The sequence below is a fragment of the Onychostruthus taczanowskii genome, unplaced genomic scaffold (genome assembly GCF_017590055.1).
Source record: "Onychostruthus taczanowskii isolate IOZ18803 unplaced genomic scaffold, ASM1759005v1 scaffold61, whole genome shotgun sequence".
NCBI classification, from domain to species: Eukaryota; Metazoa; Chordata; class Aves; order Passeriformes; family Passeridae; genus Onychostruthus; species Onychostruthus taczanowskii.
In genome coordinates, this window is record NW_024503790.1 from 3,015,225 (window position 1) to 3,035,645 (window position 20,421).

A 20,421-nucleotide genomic window follows, 5' to 3' on the forward strand; every position below is an offset into this window, starting at 1 on the left:
TGAAACTTACTGGCATATCTCGGCCGCAGCCCCATGCAAGCAAGCAGAAAGCAAATATATTTAAAATGGAAGAGAGGAACTGGCTAGCAGGCAGCTACACTCACCCTTTTGTACAGCCTATGGTCCACCAGAGGGCTTTAGAGTGCAAAACAATACCAAAGAGCCATTAGACACACATGGCAACAACCGTACCTTACCCAGAGCTCCACTTCAGGGAGGAGGAGACAGCACTTCTGCTTGCCTGGAGAGAAAGAACCCTTCCCACTCCTGCCTAGGGACTCCTCTTTACCAGGGAAGGGCAGTCCTGTGTTTAGGTGCTTTAGGGCAGAAAGTTATAAGCAAGTAGAAAAAACCCAACACTGTCATTCCCGTGGCATTTCTAGCTGCATCCTGCCTTCCCTGGCAGCCATCACCTCTTTTCTATCCCACTCCAAATGCTACTCCATAGAAAACACTGCAGATCACAATTCCATCTCAGCAATGGCTTAGCTATCCCCCAGAAGGGTAAAACTTTCCTACAAATCAGAGAAAGAACAGGAAATAGGAGGTTACCTTCCCAGTGCAAGCTGGCTGTACCACACATGAATTCAGCTCAGCAAATCCAAACCCATTCGGAGCTCCTGGATTTCCTTGCAGCTCTAGATGTGTCACATCTGGGGACCACTAAGTAGGTGGAGTCTTTCCAAAATTATTAACTATGCAAAGCTTTGGTTCTGCCTCAGGACAGCGAGCCTGGAGGCAGCTCAGCTCACAGGAGGTGTCAGGGGCAAGCTTTGGGCTGGAAGTTAGACAAGTACAAGCTGACAGGTTTGGGCACCATGGGAAGATGGGTGAAGCTCTCCTGGGAGGCCAGGAAGTTTCTGTTTCATTCTCAATAAACAACATTTCTGTGACAGATCATGTTGATACCATGTTATGCTGATGCATGTTTTCCACCAGATTTTTGAGAATATGACAATAGATGGATAAATATGGGGGGTTTTGTTCAAAGTCAAAAGGAAGCAATACATGTCTGACGGTCAGAATGACTCCTGCTGATGAATGATCCCTTTTGTCTCCATGACATTCAGCTACTAGAGCTCCAGTATCTTCTCTACGAATATTTTCAACTAAAACTTACTGATTTTCATGTATTTTTCATGTATTTTCTGATTTCCATCAACATCTATGCATCCTCTACCAAGAGCTCCAACTGCAGAACCTCTCATTAACTCTCCCAAAACACCTGAAATACCTTCTGGTTAGGCAACAAACATTAATTTCAGGAGATCACATCCTCAAGGTGAGGATCAAAATCACATTTGAGATATTAAGCCTTTGTGCCAGAAGGTTATTAAACAAAATAGGACAAGATGACCATTTAAGCTGCTCTGAATGCAAGCAGACAAACAGTTCTTAAAATTGGCTTAAAGTAGACTTTGATCAACTTTAAACAGGAAAAAAAACCCACCAAGTAGACAGTTGCCTGGGGAAACCCTGAATAAATCTCACCTAAACGCTACAGAATAAGCTCCTTGAGAGTACTTTTTTGGCTCAGCAACAGAATCTGCTCATGGCCAAAGCCTAGGTTACACCATTCAATTTTTCAAAGGCTGAATTTCTGAACTTTAGGCATTTACTGCCTTCTCACTTAGCTCACTCTCTTACAACAGACTGCAACTGGCTTTTGCAGCCTCTTCCCCCAGCTCTATCAAGTGGCAGAAATCTGTTACAAGATCCTGTTTGTTTGACATTCCTGTGCATGCTCTCTTTTCTCTCACTCCTTCAGATTTTCTAAAAATAGTTGTCATTTCTATCCCTTGCACTGACAAAGCACTGTGGTTTAAAAAGTAGCTTCACAGTGCCATTTTTAAACCACAGAGCATTAGTTAACATTAGGTACTAGCTGTTATGGCTCACCCCTGGATGTTCAGGAGCTTGGATGGCTGAAGTGTTTCTTTCTGAAGACTGGGGCTTTCTTACATTCTTGTTTATAGCAGCAGTGTGCTAATTTGGAATAATACAGGAGGAGACTGCAACGAGATTTCAACAAGCAGAAAGAGTGTGTGGGCTCTCAGCCCAAGCACCAGCCCCTTCCTCAGCAGCTGTACCCTGTGTGAGAGTCACATGGCAGACTGAAGGGATATAATTAGGAAGCTTACATAGAGGTGATCTGAAACTTACTTAGCATCCTAAGCTTTACTGCTCTCTCCTTAGGAAGAGGTAAGCAAGGAAAGCCAAGGAGAGAGGAACAATGTCCTTACTGAGACACAAAGAAAATCCAGAAAGCTTGAGGAAGAGCAGGTGAGAAGGAAGCAATTCCACCTGGTACCCCAGTGTACCTGCACCACAAGGCAACTAAGAAAGAGGGTTGCAGAGCCAGGTTTGGGAAGGAATGGAGGTGGGTGCCCTCACTAGGATATGGCTGTGCCAGGGTAAGGGCAGGGATGTGCCCCTCAGGGAGCAAAGAAATGAACAATGAACAGGTCAGTCTGAGTCAGCTGAGATACTGCAGCAAGTGAAGCTCTGTTCTATTGAATAGATGACCTGTGTAATTTCCAGGATTATATTTTCCTTTACAGTTGTTTATACAAGCAAAAGGCTTCTAATTTGTCTTCAAAATCCTGTGTGGTAATAAAGCTCTAAGAACCTGATTTGCACAGTGTTTGTCACCGACTGCAGAGAGCAGAGGCACCAGATTCCTGTGTGGGTCCAGCAGCCACAGGAGCCTGAGGGTCTGTGAGACACTAAAGGAACACAGATGCAGCCCAAGAGCACAGAGCATGAAGTGCCCATAGTTGGAAAATGCCTTTCTGCGGGCTGGAATTTTTTAGCAAGCAGGAGGAAAATGGGGAATGAGAATCAAACCTGTCACATTTCTAAGCAGTTCTATGAATCTGCTAAATTTATGTATTTTTCAAGCAGATTCTGAATGCTGGTTTTGTTATTTTGCTAAGTCTTGCTTTCCCTTTTAGCATTTACCAATGCCACAATGCTCCTGTTCAAATCTGTCAATTACTAATAACAGTTACATTAACACAATTTTAAACTCTTATGATTGCTTGGAGAAAATATGCAGCTCTAACCCTGTGACCATTTCTATTTTAGAAGGTAGAACAAGGCAGTTTTGAAACACTGTTAACATCTTCAGTGAAGGCAAGTCACTTTTTCCTTTTGTAGCATCCCAGCCAAGAGCCATGACTGAATTCCTGAGCAACCACAGTGGGTAACAAACATGGACATGGGTCAGGACTGCACTGCTGCAGAAGGTCCAGCACTGCACAGGTGATGTGAGCCAGAGAATCCCCCCTGCTGCTGAATTTGTGTCTGGAACTCCCCAAGAGCTAAACCCCTCCTGCAGGGATGCCCAGAACAGCGACTGTGCTGTGGAGAGAGGAGACTGACCCTGGGTCTGGCCTGCAGTGGTGCAGATGAGCAGGGTCTCTCTGCAAAGGGAAGAGGAGACACTGAGGAAGAGGAAGGCAACAAGCTGAAGTCAGGAACTGTCGGAATCGTGGGCAATTTAAGCCCTGCACAGTCTGTGTTACTCAACAGCTGGAGTCTCAACTGAGCCCACTTTGGAGTGCATGGCACATCCTGGGTGTTGGTGGGAACCCAGGGACACAGCCAGACCAAGGGCATTCCCTGGTCTGAGTTGGCCTAAGAGCCTCTCAGGCTGACCCCAGAGACCCCATGGATGGAAACTTGGCACGTGCTTTCCCCAGGGACTGCCTGGATCTCAAGCAGATCTGAGAGGACACAGAAGTTCTGAACCTCCAGGACATGCTGCACAGCAAACACAACAAAACAACCACTTTGGTCTCTTCCTTATGCCCTGCTGAAAGAGGGAAGCCACTTCTGCTTCTTCATCAATGACTGTGGCTGTTTCAAGAGCACTTGGAATCAGCCTGGGAACTACAAAGCCCTCTTTCTTGTCCACACATGTTACTTCCCACTGAACCTGCAGGTAAGATCTACTTCCACAGCATGAGCCACACTGACCTACAAAGTGAAGCTTTGAAACCCTGCAATAAGGACTGAGTCTGTTTCTAAAATCAGGAGTCTATCACATGCCTCTAAGAGCTCTCCTTGTTAAATGTAACTGGACTGAACTAAACACGCTTCAAAATGCATCAGGTGTGACCAGCTCCTGAGTGGATGAAATGCATGGGCAGTGAGGATGGAGGGGGTAGAGTCAGAAGCCTGTGTCTGAGTTGGCTCTAAGAGCCTCTCAGGCTGACCCCAGAGACCCCATGGATGGAAACTTGGCACGTGCTTTCCCCAGGGACTGCCTGGATCTCAAGCAGATCTGAGAGGACACAGAAGTTCTGAACCTCCAGGACATGCTGCACAGCAAACACAACAAAACAACCACTTTGGTCTCTTCCTTATGCCCTGCTGAAAGAGGGAAGCCACTTCTGCTTCTTCATCAATGACTGTGGCTGTTTCAAGAGCACTTGGAATCAGCCTGGGAACTACAAAGCCCTCTTTCTTGTCCACACATGTTACTTCCCACTGAACCTGCAGGTAAGATCTACTTCCACAGCATGAGCCACACTGACCTACAAAGTGAAGCTTTGAAACCCTGCAATAAGGACTGAGTCTGTTTCTAAAATCAGGAGTCTATCACATGCCTCTAAGAGCTCTCCTTGTTAAATGTAACTGGACTGAACTAAACACGCTTCAAAATGCATCAGGTGTGACCAGCTCCTGAGTGGATGAAATGCATGGGCAGTGAGGATGGAGGGGGTAGAGTCAGAAATTCAGGATTCACCACTGTCTAGGCAAAGTCCCAGTTTGCAACTTGGTCATATAGGGGATCCTTTCAGCTCAAAACCACAGCAAACGCCCAGCTGGTATGGCAGTGCTGGCTGCCACAGGGGAGCACTCTGGCAAGCCTGTGCTGTTCCCACACTGCTTCATCTTCATGTCTGTGGAGTGGCTGACATGAACTAGGCTGTGCTGCTCTTCTGACACATCCCACCTACCCACACTGAAGAGAACACACACCTGAGGAGAACCAACCAAATGATTCTGTGTCCAGCTAAAGGCATTTCCAGCACACACCAGTCGTCATCACTTTTTGCACTTTCCCATGTACCATGAATGCTTTGGGCGGCACTCAGAAGCTGCAGCTATGATTTAACAAGCTTTTTTTTAGACTTCCTCAAGTCCAGCTTTTGAAGTCAAACAACCTGGGCTATTCTACATTATAAGCAATGGAACTGTACACAATTCTCTTTCAGCAACAGTCCTAAATTAAAGATTTCATTTTTGACAGCACATCATGGACACAGCTCAGCTTCGTTCTTTGATTAAAAGATCTGTAGTCAGCTGGTTCTATTATATTTACACTGCACTCATTGCAGACACACCTGGATATTGTCACATTGCTCTAAGGAAGGGCAGATACCAAAAGATAGTGTCATACCTGTGGCGGCAGCGTCGTAAAAACCGCATAATCTTGCGAGCAGCTTGATCCTGCTTCTTGGTAAGCAGACTGCTTCTAAACACAAAAAACCCCAACACTGAAGTGCAGGCAAAACTGGGGAGAACACTACTAAATGCAAGAATAATTATCCTACGAACCACAGTCCTTTTCCCACTGGCCTTTGTCTGTGAAGCACAGCACAGCCTTGAAGAGCATAAAAACCATAAATAAAGATCCCAAGAGCACCAGCAGCCTGGGGCTCACCTGAGTTTCTGCTGCACGATGGTGGCTGCCCGGCGGTTTTGCCTCCTCTTGCCACACTCCTTGTAGCTGCGGTAGTACTGCTGGATCAGCATCGCGGCTCGCCGGCTCTGCTGGAATTTTTTCTGCTCATAGTAACTTCGGAATTTGCTCTGGATAAGAATGGCAGCTTGCGTCATCTTTTTATAAAGTGCATACTACAACAGAAACAAAGAGAAGCTGAGGCATCCCAGTAGCACCAGTAAGAAGCAGGTTCCTACAGTGAAAGATTCTTGAGCCACTAAGATGTGATGAGAAGTAAATGAAGTCTCTATTCCCTGACTGGGAATGGTGGAAGAAAATGGTGACAGCAAACTGGAACAACTGTAAGATTAGGGGCAGAACTTAGCCTGCATCAAGAAAACAGCTATCTGTTTTTCTGCTGTGGAATAGTTTGACTGGATTAATAGAATCATAAAATAGTTTGCATTGGCAGGAATTTTTAAAGGTCATCTAGTCCAACCCCCCCAGCATGAAGAGGGACATCTCAAGGAGATGAGGCTGCTCAGAGCCCCATCCAGCCTGCTCTTGAATGTTTCCAGCAATAGGGCATCTGCCACATCTCTGGGCAACCTGTGCCAGTGACTCACCAGCCCCATTATAAAATCTTCCTTGTATCTAATCTGAATCCACTGTATTTTAGTCTGAAACCATTACCACTTGTCCTATTGCAACAAAAGTCTGTCCCCATCCTTCTTAAAAACCAAACCCGAACAAATCCCCAAAACCACAATAGTTTAAGTCTAATACTGAGCCTAAGACACAGGCAAAATGAAATCTCATTAGAAATCCGTAACAAGCATCCAATGAATTCACAAATTTGCATAAGCAGTCACACACTTCCCAAATTCCATCTAGCACTGTATTATTTCTAGTCCTGTGATTCCCAGTAAAGCAGGTGTAAACTCTTAAAAATCAGATCTTTATTCTACATCCTTTTCCTCTGACAGCATGCAAGGTGATGATCAATTAACAGAAACCATGTGCATTCATGAATATTTTAAGTCCTTTCTAAGATGGAAAAATAGAATAATGTATAGAAATGGCATTTATGCTAGTATAATAGAGGTTTTCAGCGTCTGCTGATCTCACTTTGCTAAGTTGTAATAGTTTTAATACTTTCAAAACTGATGTGTCTATTGTTCCTGGATATTTTATCAGCTTTCTGCTCACTTTATCAGACAGATGAGTAGCAGCTATTGCCCCATACAGGGTAGTGTCCTAACATTTCTCAGTATTTTCCACTCTACTGGGAACAAAAAACCCAAAAGCAAACAAACAACTCGCCCAACATAACCCCAAAGCAAAAGATCCTCCAATATCATCACAGACCACCATTTACCAAATTTCACTTTTTGGAATTGAAGCAGTCGTTAGGAGCAGTTATATTTTACCATTATTAATTTCTATTGGTTTTTTTGTTTCCTTCTTTTTTTTAACATTTTTAAATTAATGGATCAGATTGTGATTTTAAATTTGTTGTTTTAAACAAGTCCACTCATGAGCTAGTAATTAATGGTTTTCCTTCAAAGTTTTAGCCCAGATGGGACTTCTGTGGCTGAGTTACAAACCCCTGAACAGAAGGGTTCAAATACAAAACCATGCCATGAGCTGTGACTGTTCCAATCCAGTCACAAACCTTCTCTGATCAGTGCAGTAACAGATCAGAGGAATAAGGCATGTGAAAGAGAAATTAGCAGTCACTGCACAGACCAGATCCCACTGTGTCTGCATGCAGCTCTAAGACCTGAGTGGCTGCATCTTGTCCTCCTCTTGTTCCTTTCTTATTTCTGGAAAGGGGATCAAGTGGAGATGTCACCTGAACTCCTCCCCAAAGAGGAAAGCCTTGGTGAGCTCAGTGTCCCAGAGCTCAGCCCACCTGCAGTGACAGAACAGTTCTCAGCCTGACCCAAAACCACAGGGCAGGGGGAAGCTGTGGATGGAATATCACCCCAAGGACACATTCTCTCCAGGAAAAGCACACCTTGCCTCCTGATAGCCCTGAGAAAAGCTCAGCTGATTCTAGAATCTGATGAGATCAAGACGTTGCACAGCTGGGAAACCCATCTTTCCAGCAGAGAATTACTGACTGTGAACAGTTCGAGAGTGGCACCAACAGTTGTGCCTCCAGCATGAGCAGCAACGTACTGAGATGTTGGTCTTAGGAACTCAGCACACAGGTATTTCAAAGATGAACATACTTCAAAGTCAAAACACTTCAGCAGGCAAGCAGAATGCAGAGGACATTGGCTCACAGGTGGGATAAATGTTCTGTGCTCCCCAAATGCCAAGGCAAAGGTCACCAAGTGACAGCTGATCAGAAGCATTAAAGCCAGTCCTCTGGAAACTGGCTGCAAAACCCTCCCAGCAGCTCAGCCCATCCCTGCTCATAGGAGCTGATGCAACTGTGGCACAGCAGTCCCTACACAACTCCCAGAAGGTCTGGTTTGTCACTGATTTCTCAACCACAGGCATTTATTAGTGGATACTACTAAAACGTTTCTCCAAAATGCCAGTTCTCCTTGTTCATACTGAGTGTGAAAATTAGTGACCCGTAGGGAACTGTTTCCAAAAGAGTGTTTGTATTTGTATTACCTTCAAGGCTATCCAAGTAAGCTTGGGAAGAAACAGAAAAATACAGAGTTAATGTTAGTTCTGCAAATAAAGAATGCAAAACAAAACAAAATACCCAAACAATCTTCTTTGAAAAAGAAGCGATTCCAGGATCCAAGACAAAGCAGTTTTCAAGCAGTTTTTGAATGGAATTAAGCTTTCCTACTACAGGAAGCATCACTCCAGAATGAAAGCCATGTGATGGGTTGGATGTGAACCACAATGCAGTCACCTAACACTGGAAAGACTTCCCAAATAAATGTTTTTGAGGGTTGTAAAAGAGCATGGATGCCTTGCCTCACTTTCTGTTACCATGCTGCCAGGCATTAGACAGACTGTGTCTAGCTGGGTAAAGTGTGAAGAGGAATGTGGGCTCTAGTCCTCACCAAAAAAACCCCAAAACCAAACAAAAATCCCCCCAAAATGAAACAAAACAAAAAAACCCAAACCAACCAAATGAAAGACCACCAAAAAACAACAACAAAAACCTAACCAAAAATAAAAGGAAAGGTATCTTCTTTTTCTGGGGTTGAGAACTCAGCCTGAAAACATGTCTCCAACCAGAGTCTGGAGAACAGTCTCAGTCCTGGAAAAACTTGCATCAACCTATAACATGTGACTTCCCATAGTTTAGAAGTTTAGTATGTGGAAAATAAAACAACCTATTTTTCATCTTCACCTTAATCAAAGGCAAAACCAACTTCAATTTCACAATGAAATTTGGCAAGCAACTAGTTAGAGAATCCTCAGGCTATAGCATGCATAAAGGCCGATATGGAATACATCACAGCCCTCCATCTCACAGCAAAACCACAGGCATTATCACAAACTAATTTCAGGGATTCCCTCCAAAACTAAGACTCAGAACACAAATCTTCTTCCCTTTTCAATTTTGCCTGAGCAAGGTATTTCACTACTGCATGCTGAAAAGCACAGGAGAGGAACAGTGGGACAATGCCCACTACAACAGGCTGCATTCATGGCACTCACATGTGCTTTATAAAATTTCACTTTCTTGATTACCTGTTTGTACTTTCGGTAGCAACGCTGAATAACAGCAGCAGCCACCTCCTGCTGTTCCCGGAGAGGACGACCCTGTGTGGACAAAGGAAGGAGCAGCATCAGGTAGAGTGCACCCAAACCCAGGACAGGTGACCTGGCTCTCAGCTGCTTGCAGGGCAAACCTCTCCTGTCAATGCTGCCTGGTCCAACTGAGGCCTAGGCATTTCCTGGAGATGCCTCTGCTGTCAACTCACACAAGGAACAAACCTTCAAAATGTATCTTTACACCAAATGGGCAACTAAGCAGAACCTCTGGGGAACATTTTGAGGATGTGCTTTGTGAGTGCTGCATGGCATGGCATGCACATCCTATACAGTACTTGTTGGGCAAACATCAACAAGCAAATGTCAGAAGCATTGGAAAGGTTATGAGAGAAACTATATTTTTGTCCCTGGAGTGTATATTACCCACATTTCAGTTTGTAACAAATTATACTCTCACTCACACACCCATTAAGGAAGACACTGGACATTTGAGCCACATACCTTGTATTTCCTGAATACTGTCTGGACGAGTTTGGCAGCTTCATAGAGTTCTCTCTGCTCATGATCAGACAGAGTTAACTGTGCAAACTCATTTTCTACCTTCTCGCTGGTGGATGCACTCAGAAATTCAGACCAGTCTGCTGCCGAGGGAAGGCTGGGTTTCTCAAAAGCTATTTCACTGATTGGTGAGCCTGCAGGGCTCAAGCTGGTGTTCGAAGAAGGGGTCAGGGGTTCACTATACAGACTTCTGAAATACCAATCACAGTAGGAATTATTGGCTTACAAAGCACTTGGGCTGGCATCACAGATAAGGACAACAACACTTCTGAATTCAGGAGAGAAGTTTATGCTCCTGTCTCTCTCTGCAAGCAACATCCCACACCCCTGAGCCTGACTGTCCTGCACTGCACAGATGTGGTGCTGGAGTGAAAACCCCATTCCATGAATTTGTAGCTGTGCTGGCAACAATACATCTGAGCACAAGAGCGTGCCTGGGCCAGCAAGACCAGAACCGAGTCTCACTGAGAACTGGCACCTGCAGGCTGAAGAGTCAGAACATGCTGCCCAGCACTCACACCACACCAAAACCCAGAGCAACCTCACAGCTCTCACTGACCTGATCTGTGCAGCACTGGGCAAGTGATCGACATCAGCAAGGTAACTGGCCAGCCAGCTCATGGTGGTGCTCATGGCAGCACTGTCTGTCCTCTCCACCAGCAGCGACTCCATTGGCACAAAATTCTCTCGCTTGATCCTGTCAGGCGTAGCTTCAATAATGTGCTCTGCAAGTGTCATCATGTTCACCTGCCAAGGGGGAAACAACAGCAAACTTTAGCTGCCTGGAAAAAGGTGCCTTGTGCTTCCACGTTACAGCCCAGCTTTAGACAGAATTCCCCATTTTGCCCAAGCCTGTGTAAGCTGGAGTCTACTGTTTGTTTCAACAGTGGAGTGAAACCCATTAACAAGTGCTCATTTGATTTTCTGATTCTTCAGACCAAGCATGGCAGGGTTTCATATTCCCTGGACCTCTTTTTTCCCTTTATGAGGAGCCCAAGAGATCTGGAGAAAGGTATTTGGGCCTTCCCTCTACAGCTGTCACTAGTGTGTTATTTCCAAAGGAAAAGTGACTTTGCCACTCTTTTGCTGAGATGTGCAGTAGAGCACGACAGGACAATAAAGGTACATCAAGAGAAGTTAAAAATCTTGGGACAAAACATTGTCAGGAATCCTTCTGAATGGTATACCACAGAGCTCAGCAAGTTTCACAGGAATTTTCAACTCAGGGAACAGAAAACTCTTCTTGTTTTGCAATGGGCTGCTTCACCCATGTTACACCAGCCAGAGAACACTCAGAGATGCCAAGGCAGAACAGGTAAGGCTGTGTTCCCATTACCCATTTGCTCAGACAACCACTGTATCTTTTTCAGAGTAATGACTTTTCATATGTCTCTCCTGCTTCTGTTATATTTTTATTTCCTCTATTCCATACCTAGTGGGATTCTTCCTTCCCCAAAGCCACTGTCTCCTCCATTCTCCACTATTTCCTATCTCCTTCCCTCTGAAGTGCAGAGGCCTGGCCTGCAACCACAGCACTACCTCTCTCACACTGTTTTTGCAGGGACTGCTGCCCAGTTCCCACAGGACTATTGGGCCACCTGAGTCACGTGCACTGCTGTGATCAGGCTCTGCTTTTTCCTTTTTCCTTGCACAACTGCAAACAATTTTGTGCATTCTGTATGCTGTTGAAGTATACAACCCTAAATGCTAACCATTAGCCTTTATGTCTGCATTGAAATTGGAAGAAAGGGTCACACACTGACTGTGTGACCACCTCCTTCCTCAAAGCACAATTCGGAGTCTCCAGAGGCCTCCGTGGGAGTTTTTCATGGTCAGGATACTCTGTGCAGGATCCTGATCTTGGTGCTGTGGGTGTGTTTACCTGCAGCTCATCCATGTGGTGTAAACAGTCCTCATCCCCTGTGCTGTCCCTGTAGGACAAGAGTTCTGCATCCACCATCTCCCTGTCGGCCATCATCAACACATTCATCTGCTCCCGCTGGCGGAGCCGATGGGCCACAGCCTCCTTCCCCAGGGCAGTGCCCTTCTGGCTCCCTGCCACCTGCACTGCAGACACACCAATATAAATGTCTTTTGGGTTCCACTTGATGCCTGCTTGGCTGCCAGAGCCCCGGTACCCAGTAACTTCTGGGATGTGCTGGGAGAGCTCCCGGCCATAGTCCCTCAGCCCTTCAGTGGGGCTGATTGTCTCAGTGGAGGATTGCTTGGAGCTGGAGTTCTGTTTCCTAATGCTTGGCTGTTCCAGGCTCAGTGCAGTGGAAAGCAGCTTCTCTTGCCGGGCTTGAAAATACTCAGGGCTCAGCTTATGCTTTTTGGGTGCAGGGTAATCTTTCTGAGTCTCACTACTATAATAGCTGGAAGGTTCTGATCTTGGTCGCCTCAGCTCTGTAAACAAACAGATCAATGGTCAAAACTAAACACGCAGCTCACAACTGCTACAGGAACATCAACAGCTTCTGCCTCAGGTCAAAGTTTGTGCTGTGGACACGTGGCAGGATGTGCAAAGGGAGTAAAAACCACCCAGGGAGGATAATGTCTCAACCACTCCTAAGACACACAAGTATGTCCAAAGCAGGCATTCACTCCTCTTCCTGATGCTTATGCAAGTGTATGTAGCACAAGAAAAGAATTAAGTATGGACAGCAAGGCTACAGGTGGAACCTGCTGCTCAGGTGAGCTCCTCGCCCCCACATTTTCACATGTTAAATGTCAGCAAAGCAGAGCACACCCTCCATGACGCTTTACCTGTGTTTGTACTGGAAATCACTGTGACTCCCTTCTGAGGCTCCTGAGAGGCAACAAGCTCACTGTGCCACTGGGACACCCAGCTCTCTGTGTTGGAGTCTGTGCTCGAGGGGCACTGAATCCTGGGGTTTTGCCCAAGCTGAGTTTGCTCATCTCGCTGTAGCTGCTCCAAGCACTCTGCCAACTTCACGTGGCCCCGAGAGCGAGCGATGGCCAGCGGCAATCTCCCGAGGGAGTCCGGAATGGAGATGGCTCGGCGGTCCCACTTGTACAGCACAACAGCTGCATCCATGTGGCCCAGGGCACAGGCCCACATCTAAAGAAGAAAAGGTAACTGACCCACTGGGAGACCTGCCTTCTCCTTTTTTGTTAATGCAGTGGAATCTGCTCCCAGCTCAAGGAAAATCTCTTCTGATAAGCAAAACCATGACATGCTCAAAGTCAGCAGATCACGTTTATAAATGTCCTAACCCAACCCAACACAGGGGACTGAATACATGCTATTCTCTCCTACAACAGAGAAACCTCCAACTGACAAACAAAGCTGACAGTTTGGTTTCTTCAGTTTTGGGGTTTTTTAGTGACATTGACATCACTGCAGAGACAGAACAGCTTCACACACAAAGGAATCTCTGACGTCAGAAATATGCAGACAGGACCAAAGGTTGGAAACCATAAAATCAATACACTGAGTGGTAACTGGCAGTTCTGGCTCCATCTGTTTTGGCTCTTTGCTTGTCTAAGTCCTCAGTCATGATTTTATGACTCCAGTGACTAAGACAGTTTATAACTTTACAACCTTTACAGTTAAACAGTCACAGAGGACAATGAGAAAGAAGGCATGTAATGTCCCTTTCACACCATGATAGTGGAGACTAGACACTAACCAGAACTATCTGTCTGTCCCCTTTCCTCATGTTTCTCAATGACAAACTTTTGTTCTCTCTCAACAAAATGTCAGGAAGCTGACAGTACCATATCTTACCATGTATGCAGCAGGAACATACACTCTCCAGAGAGTGAAACACTTTAGGAAAATGACACATCGGAAAGAACTCCCCAAAGACTCAGAAGTTTCAGACCCTGCTCTTACCAGAGGAGTGCAGGAGAAATGATCCACATTCAAAGGGTCAACTTCCAGCTCCAGATCAATGCTGTCTGCATGTTTGGTGCTGCAGGGGAAAAAAGAGAAGGAATGATGCTCTGTAACCATGTCAGGATCATTGTCTAAGCACAGATTTATCCAAAGCACTGTACCATAGAGAAGAGGCCACACACATGCCCACAACACATGTATTTACTACAGACAGTGCCCCCACTACAGACATGAAGAGCTTGATACATCCATCAGCTGGACTCGCTCTCAAGAGACAGGTCCCATCAGATCAGGGCATGGGAGCAAGTCCAGGGACTTGGCTCTTTGTACAAGGAATGTGGACTGAGCAGAGTTTATACATGCTCCTGCCATGCCTGTGCTGACAGCCCAGAGTCCAGCAGGCTGGGTCTTACCGCCACTTGATGAGGGTCTGGATGAGAGTAGCATAGCCCTGGGCAGCAGCCAGATGGAGCAGTGTCATTCCTCGGAAAGTCTTCGAGTGGATCAAGTGTTTGGACTTTGCCCAGCACGCACGACTCATCATCTTCTCACACACCACCACCACGCGGCTCTCAAAGCAGCTGCCCAGGGTCCCAGTCCCAGAAACGCACTGAAACACCACACACATCCCAGTTTAACCATGGAGAGGGGCTGCAGCTTGCCCTGAACGGGCAGCCTTCCACTTCTACAAGTCCTGACACAGTGGCAAATGTGACTGAAAACCAGCTGCTGTTAGACACCCACAAACACCTTTCCAAACTCCTTTCCAAACCCCACCCCACAAAAAAAAACCTCTGGTAAGAAAGCATAAAGCTGTGTCTGGACACAGAAGGGTTCATACCTGCACCTGTGTTCCACTGTTCCCATTGCCATTGCTCCCGCCTCCTACTCCTTGTTTGTGTTGCTGGGAGCCTGTCATTTCAGCCATTCTCCTCTCCATCTGCTCAAGTCGCTCCAATATGGACATCCTGAACTGGTTATCTGGGTGGGAGAAAGCCAGAATAAGGACATTTCCATGGAAATGAAGCTCAGGTTTTGACAGCCAACTACAGGAAGTCAAGAACAGCTATTCTGGAAGTGATAGAGGAGATCTGCTCTGCTTGGAAATGCACACACACTTGCTCTTCATCCTAGCTCTTCAACTTCCTGCAGCAACCCTTTGACTGCAATTCCAGAGAACTTCCTTACAGAAAACAGACAGTAAAATGAAAAAAAGCAGGCTGAAGACAAATCCCTTTCCCTGTGAGTCCAGCTTTAGGCACACAATACTAGGGGTAATGCAAAGTCTTTCAAAACACAAACTACGTAAACACACCCATTCAGTGAGCATTTCAATAAGATCACATCTGGCATTTTAGAGTCACCCCTCTACTTTACAAGAGTCCTGAATTCAGCTTGGCCTGTATCCTGGAATCATGCAGTAACGGTACCTGAAAGAAAAAGACTCCTCTGCTTCCTTCTGTGCTTAGGAAAAGGAGCCTTTAACACAGCACTTGCTCCTTCCCTGGCAGGCTCCCTTTCTTGGAAAGCAGCTTCAAGTGCCAGAAACAGAACTACCAGAATTTCTCATATGGGCACTGACAATCCTGTAACACCACTCTGGAAAGCCGAGAACTCTGGAGCCCTCTGGTCCCTGCAGAAATGTCAGGGCTGTGTTACTGATTGTCCCCTCACTGCATTTTAACACAGCACTATCCTACAGCTACTAAGGCTTGAATGGTGGAGCAGGGAGGCTCAGACAGATTAACGGATCACTGCTGAACCCAGTCCTGTAGGGATCAGCTGAGGCAATGCTTCTCTGGATAGGGCCAGTCAGTGCAGAGGAAATGGCTGCAAATGCAGAGCTCCTTCTGTCCTGTGACCCATAAGGGATAAGTTTCATGCAGCTCACGTGAAGTTGGGCAGGACTGTTTTGTGCATAGGGAACATTTAATGAATCCTGGTATCATGCTAAGAGCATAGGTAGTAAACTGTAAGGGAGAGACAGCCCTCACACTGTTCTGTTCCATGCATCCATAGAGATGGTGTGGTGGTGCAGAACACTCATAAACCCAGAACCAATCCCAGTGACAGCAAAAGGAGTATGTGCACCAAAATAGACAAGCTCTGATGAAGTTTTTAACATGTCAATCTTCTTCAAGAACACAGAGCCCTCCCTGGAAGGCTGTAGGAGTACTCATATGCTACACTCTGAGGCACAGCTCTCAGCAGAAGGTATTGGAGAGACGTGGATCTCTGCTGTACTGCACTAAGGACAATATTACAGACCAGAGGTACAAGACAGCTCAGCTCCACTGGCTGGAGACATCCCCTTCTCAGCAAGAGGCTGCTGTGGTCTGACAGCAGGCAAGAGCTCCACTCCCTTCTGGCCAGCTTCAGCATCCCCCTCTGGCTGCTCAAGAGCCAGGGACAAAGGACTGTGGCCAGCACCTCCCATCTAACCTCATGTCAGAGGTGAACTCACAAGTCCAAAAGATTTATTATTAGTGCCTCGCTAATCCTTCATTTGTCCTGTTAATTGGAAAGCCCTGGGAAAGGGCTGGCAGCTGTATCACCACACACCGATGGTGCTGATGAGCTGTCAGGGCCCTGTCCCTCAGCTGCGGTCAGCACACGGCAGCACCAGCAGCCCTGTTTGCCCAGCAGATCTTTGTTCCAGGAGTGCTGCAGTGTGCTGCAGTGCAGTCCACACCGCTGTCTCCTCCCTCCCCATTGCCAGGCAGAGCACGTCCACTGCAGAGCCTGGCAGAGCCCTGGCCCTGCTGAGCGTCCCCTCCCTGTGCCAGCGCAGCTGCGACAGCCCGGGCACCTGGAAAAGGCCACGCTTGCCCTGCAGGGAACAGCTCTGCCCACACAGGTAATGCCACCCTCCCTGGCTGGCTACCAGCACCTGCATTGATTAGAGCTGAGAGCAGCAAGCCACACTGGGTATCACGTCTGAGCCCTCAGCCTTGTGCAGGCACAAGCAGCATCTTTTTAAAAGAAGAAATTTGGCTTGAACTGGAGTAATAAACCAACAAGCTCAGGGCTGCAAGATTGTGGGATTTGCTCCTACTCATTTAGGGATCCAGAGAGAATAATTCTGTACACATTGGAAACCAAAGAAGAAAATAATGCCAGTGAAACACAGAAGTACAGATTACTATTTTCTCCCCTTTTTTTTTTTTTTTCAATCTGAAACCACTCTGCAACAGAAATGGAGGGCCCTATGTTTGTGACTGTTTTCCAGGCTCTTCTCTCTGGGCTTTATGATCTGTAATGAGTGAAGCCTCCACCTTTCCTGATCCCAAAGATACTGAGAACATCCTGTCAGTTTTTGTCAGAAGACTGAAGTTACCGAAGGTACACCTGTCACCCACAACGTCCCCACACACTAAACAAAACACTACACCAAAGAAATGAAAGCAGGGAGTTTTTCTTAGGAAACAGAATTCAGAACATCTGGTGTTTCCAGGTATTCCTATTCAGACACCTGGCAGTGCTCCTGGAAAACACTAAGGGCAGGACTAACTGGTTCTGACCAGATCAGGCATTTTAGAAATAAGCTGCTATTGGTAAAATAGGAAGCAAAAACAAACATTCTGGAGCACCAGCACAGCATGGCCAGAGCCAGAGCCCTCCCTGTGTCTAGAAGAGACCCCCAGAATTTACCCAGATCAGGGTGTGCCCCAAATGAGAAAGCTCCAGGCAGCAAATGAGGTAAGTGGGGCAGCAGTGCAGGGAAGGTGCCCCCATGCTGCCCATTTTCCAGGTGACCAAAACTGGTGCCTAAGCAAGCCACAACAGATGACAACTCCAAAATTATTTATGTATAGGTGTTTCCATTTTCTGGAGTATCAATTACACCAAGACGTCCCTTTCAAAAGGAACCCTGGTCATTTGAAGTGCATGCACTGCACTAGCCTACCAAAAAAAACCAAACAAAACCCCCAACAAACTGAAAACAACAACAAAAACACTACAACAACAAAAACCCAAACAAAAAAACCCCAAACCAAAACACAAAAAAGGAAAAAAAAAAGGGGGGGGGGCAGGAAGGGAGTGGGAGAGAGAACACCTTCCCCCAAGGTTTCTCCTGAACTCAGCAATGAGGCAAAATGCTCCTTTCTCAGGCCAGCCCTGAACACACACCAGATCAGCAGCATTTTGGACCACGTCCAGCTGTTTCACACACTGCCAACAGATGCACCTTGCAATGCCTGAGAGAAGGGCCAAAAACCACAGGGCTGAACATTACAGCTAGCACTCCGAGACGTTCAAGACCTTTTATCCTGTGTTATTTCTCATTTTTCTCTCTTCTTCACTTCAGGGGGTCTCTGCAGGGCCACCTGCTTAACAGATACTGAATTACAGGAACAGTTTCCACATTCTTGTCTTTTCCAGCCAGCAGAAGATCTCATGACAAAAAGTCTCTTGCAGGGCACTGAAGAGAGCATAAAGATCACTGTCCAAATAAGCTTTTCTCCTGCTACATTGTACTGGAAATCTAAACAGCCAGAGCCCAAGGAAATGTCTTGCACTGGAAGCATTCTCACTCTGTCCAAAGGCAACAAAGATCCACATGGATACAAACATATTCATATATTTAAGATTTTCCCAAAAATTCTGCATTTGATGATAGAATTTAAAATATTTTAAAGAGCTAAAAAGACAGACATGCAAATATGAGCATTTATTGAGCTTTTCCACTACATATCAATCTAAGAAATTTTTGATGTTCTTTCGGAAACTACAGTGTGTGCTTCTCAAAGTATTCTTCAAGGCTTCCTCCACCAAAGGTGATGAAAATAACCACATTTCTGTATCTCCAAGAGACAGAATAATTTCACAGAAAATAGTCTGAACACTGTATCTTTCATAGAAATTATCTTCTTCAAATTCAACAGTATCAATGTAACACCAAAATTACTTCTCACTATCTTCCCCCTACCATAACAAGGAGAGGAGGAGGCAACGTCACGGGAGCTGAACTGTCCCAACAGGGAGGGACAGGGAGGAGCTGCCTGGTCAGATTTTGACCAGTACTAAACAACTGGTTTGAATTTCATAATCATTTCCCTAAAACATGACCCATCTTTCAAATGCAGAGAAAGCCTCATTTTCACCTGCATTGTGAGAGAGCCTATTACTGATCACAGTAATGACAGCAGGTTATGCACTGAAACCATCTAAAGATGCAGAACAATTCTGGTACAAATCCTCTAAGGATACATGGTTGTTTACATCAGCCAGCATCTTACAGAGTTACAGCCTGTATGCTTGCACAGTCACACAAAGACAACCTGGATATTGTTTAGCATTGCCTTTTCTTTTTTTTTTTCCCCCAGAGTTGGTTTAATCCGGTGGTGTTTCCTGAACCCAGATCCCTTCATAATGAATTAAAAGCACACCTGTACCAACAGCTCAATAAGCAACCACAGCAGGCACAGAGAGTGGAAAACGCAGGGAGCACAGTAGTTAGTTTAATCGCCAAGATTCTGGAAGCCACACCTCCATTTTCTCCCTCAGTGCTCTCCAATAAACACTGAATTTTCTCAGTAAGAATCTGAACAGATGCCAGCCATTTACGTGACACAAGTTCTCAGTGGAGGCTGCAGAAGCACGTGCCTCGTGCAGCCTGGTAACAGCTCCTGACTGCAGACCCTGTACTGACAGGGGGGCTAAAACACAGCACTGCAAGCACTTCACACCACAGCCCCTCCTGCACAGCCCTCCCCACTGCCTCTTCCAACAGCAGCATTTCTGTTTTGAGTTGTGCACGCAGTGTCCCCCACGGGCAGGCACAGCTCAGAGCACTGCCTCTGCCCACACTTTATTACAACAGGTAGTAAAGGCACACCTTCATCAAACACCAGTTCTGCTCTTTGTGCGGTACCCAAGACACCACCACGGCCCAGGGCATGGAGCTAAGAGAAGAGCAAGGCACAGCAGCAAGTGACAAGCCCTCCTCTGCTTAACAGGCCAATTTTAAGAAATGAGCACAGGGAGCTGCTTTTCTAATCTCTGCACACTGCTGTACCAGACAAGAACACATCCCAAAGGATCTTCAGTCCTTTTGCCAAGCAAGCTTCAAACAGCAAGAGACTGTCTGTGCCACACATGACTTGGCAGTGCAGCCAGAACTATTACAGAGGAAATATTGCTGAAAATACAGATGAAAAATAAATGGGCAGTTCTCAGTAGCAAGCAGTGTAAACAACACTTGCTGTTTTTTCACACTCTCCCCTGGACATCTGGAGGTTTTTACCATGCTGCCCAACCAGAATGACAGACAGTATCTGTCTGGCAGAACTAAAGGATCAGGGTCCATGATCTCCTCCACATTCCACAGGGGTTGCATCTGCCCAGCACATAATTATTGCCCCACAGAATTCTGAGCTTACAGTGGTGTGCAAGATCTGCATGTTCCCAAGCACTGTGCTTGCATACTCTGGTGTGGAGGAGCCACTCTGAGGGCTTTGGCTTCCCAGCCTGTGCTGTTTCTTTACCAGCAGTTTCTGTGTTAAATCATTCCCTGCATGAGCACACACAGACTGAACAAGTGTGACAGCTGAGCACTGTAAAAAAAGCCATGCAGCATGAAGACATTTTTCTGTTTTGCAGAGCAAGCCAGAATTCTCTCACCATATTC

General features: G+C 46.1%; 1 protein-coding gene across 5 annotated transcripts in view; it reads right to left on the minus strand.

Annotated features, from left to right (window-relative positions):
- Positions 1-20,421, minus strand: part of CAMTA1 (calmodulin binding transcription activator 1) — a 239,247-nt gene that overhangs the window by 12,713 nt on the left and 206,113 nt on the right. For 3 of the 5 annotated variants that reach the window (XM_041419802.1, XM_041419800.1, XM_041419801.1), the window contains 10 exons: positions 14,632-14,771; positions 14,204-14,400; positions 13,788-13,866; positions 12,695-13,010; positions 11,811-12,334; positions 10,488-10,675; positions 9,872-10,118; positions 9,347-9,418; positions 5,675-5,868; positions 5,411-5,485 (listed from right to left, as the gene is read on the minus strand). In XM_041419802.1, coding sequence (XP_041275736.1) covers positions 5,411-5,485; positions 5,675-5,868; positions 9,347-9,418; positions 9,872-10,118; positions 10,488-10,675; positions 11,811-12,334; positions 12,695-13,010; positions 13,788-13,866; positions 14,204-14,400; positions 14,632-14,771 — 2,032 coding nt within the window. The remainder of the gene's footprint in view (positions 1-5,410; positions 5,486-5,674; positions 5,869-9,346; positions 9,419-9,871; positions 10,119-10,487; positions 10,676-11,810; positions 12,335-12,694; positions 13,011-13,787; positions 13,867-14,203; positions 14,401-14,631; positions 14,772-20,421) is intronic. The other 2 variants (XM_041419799.1, XM_041419798.1) reach the window with 2 other exon arrangements.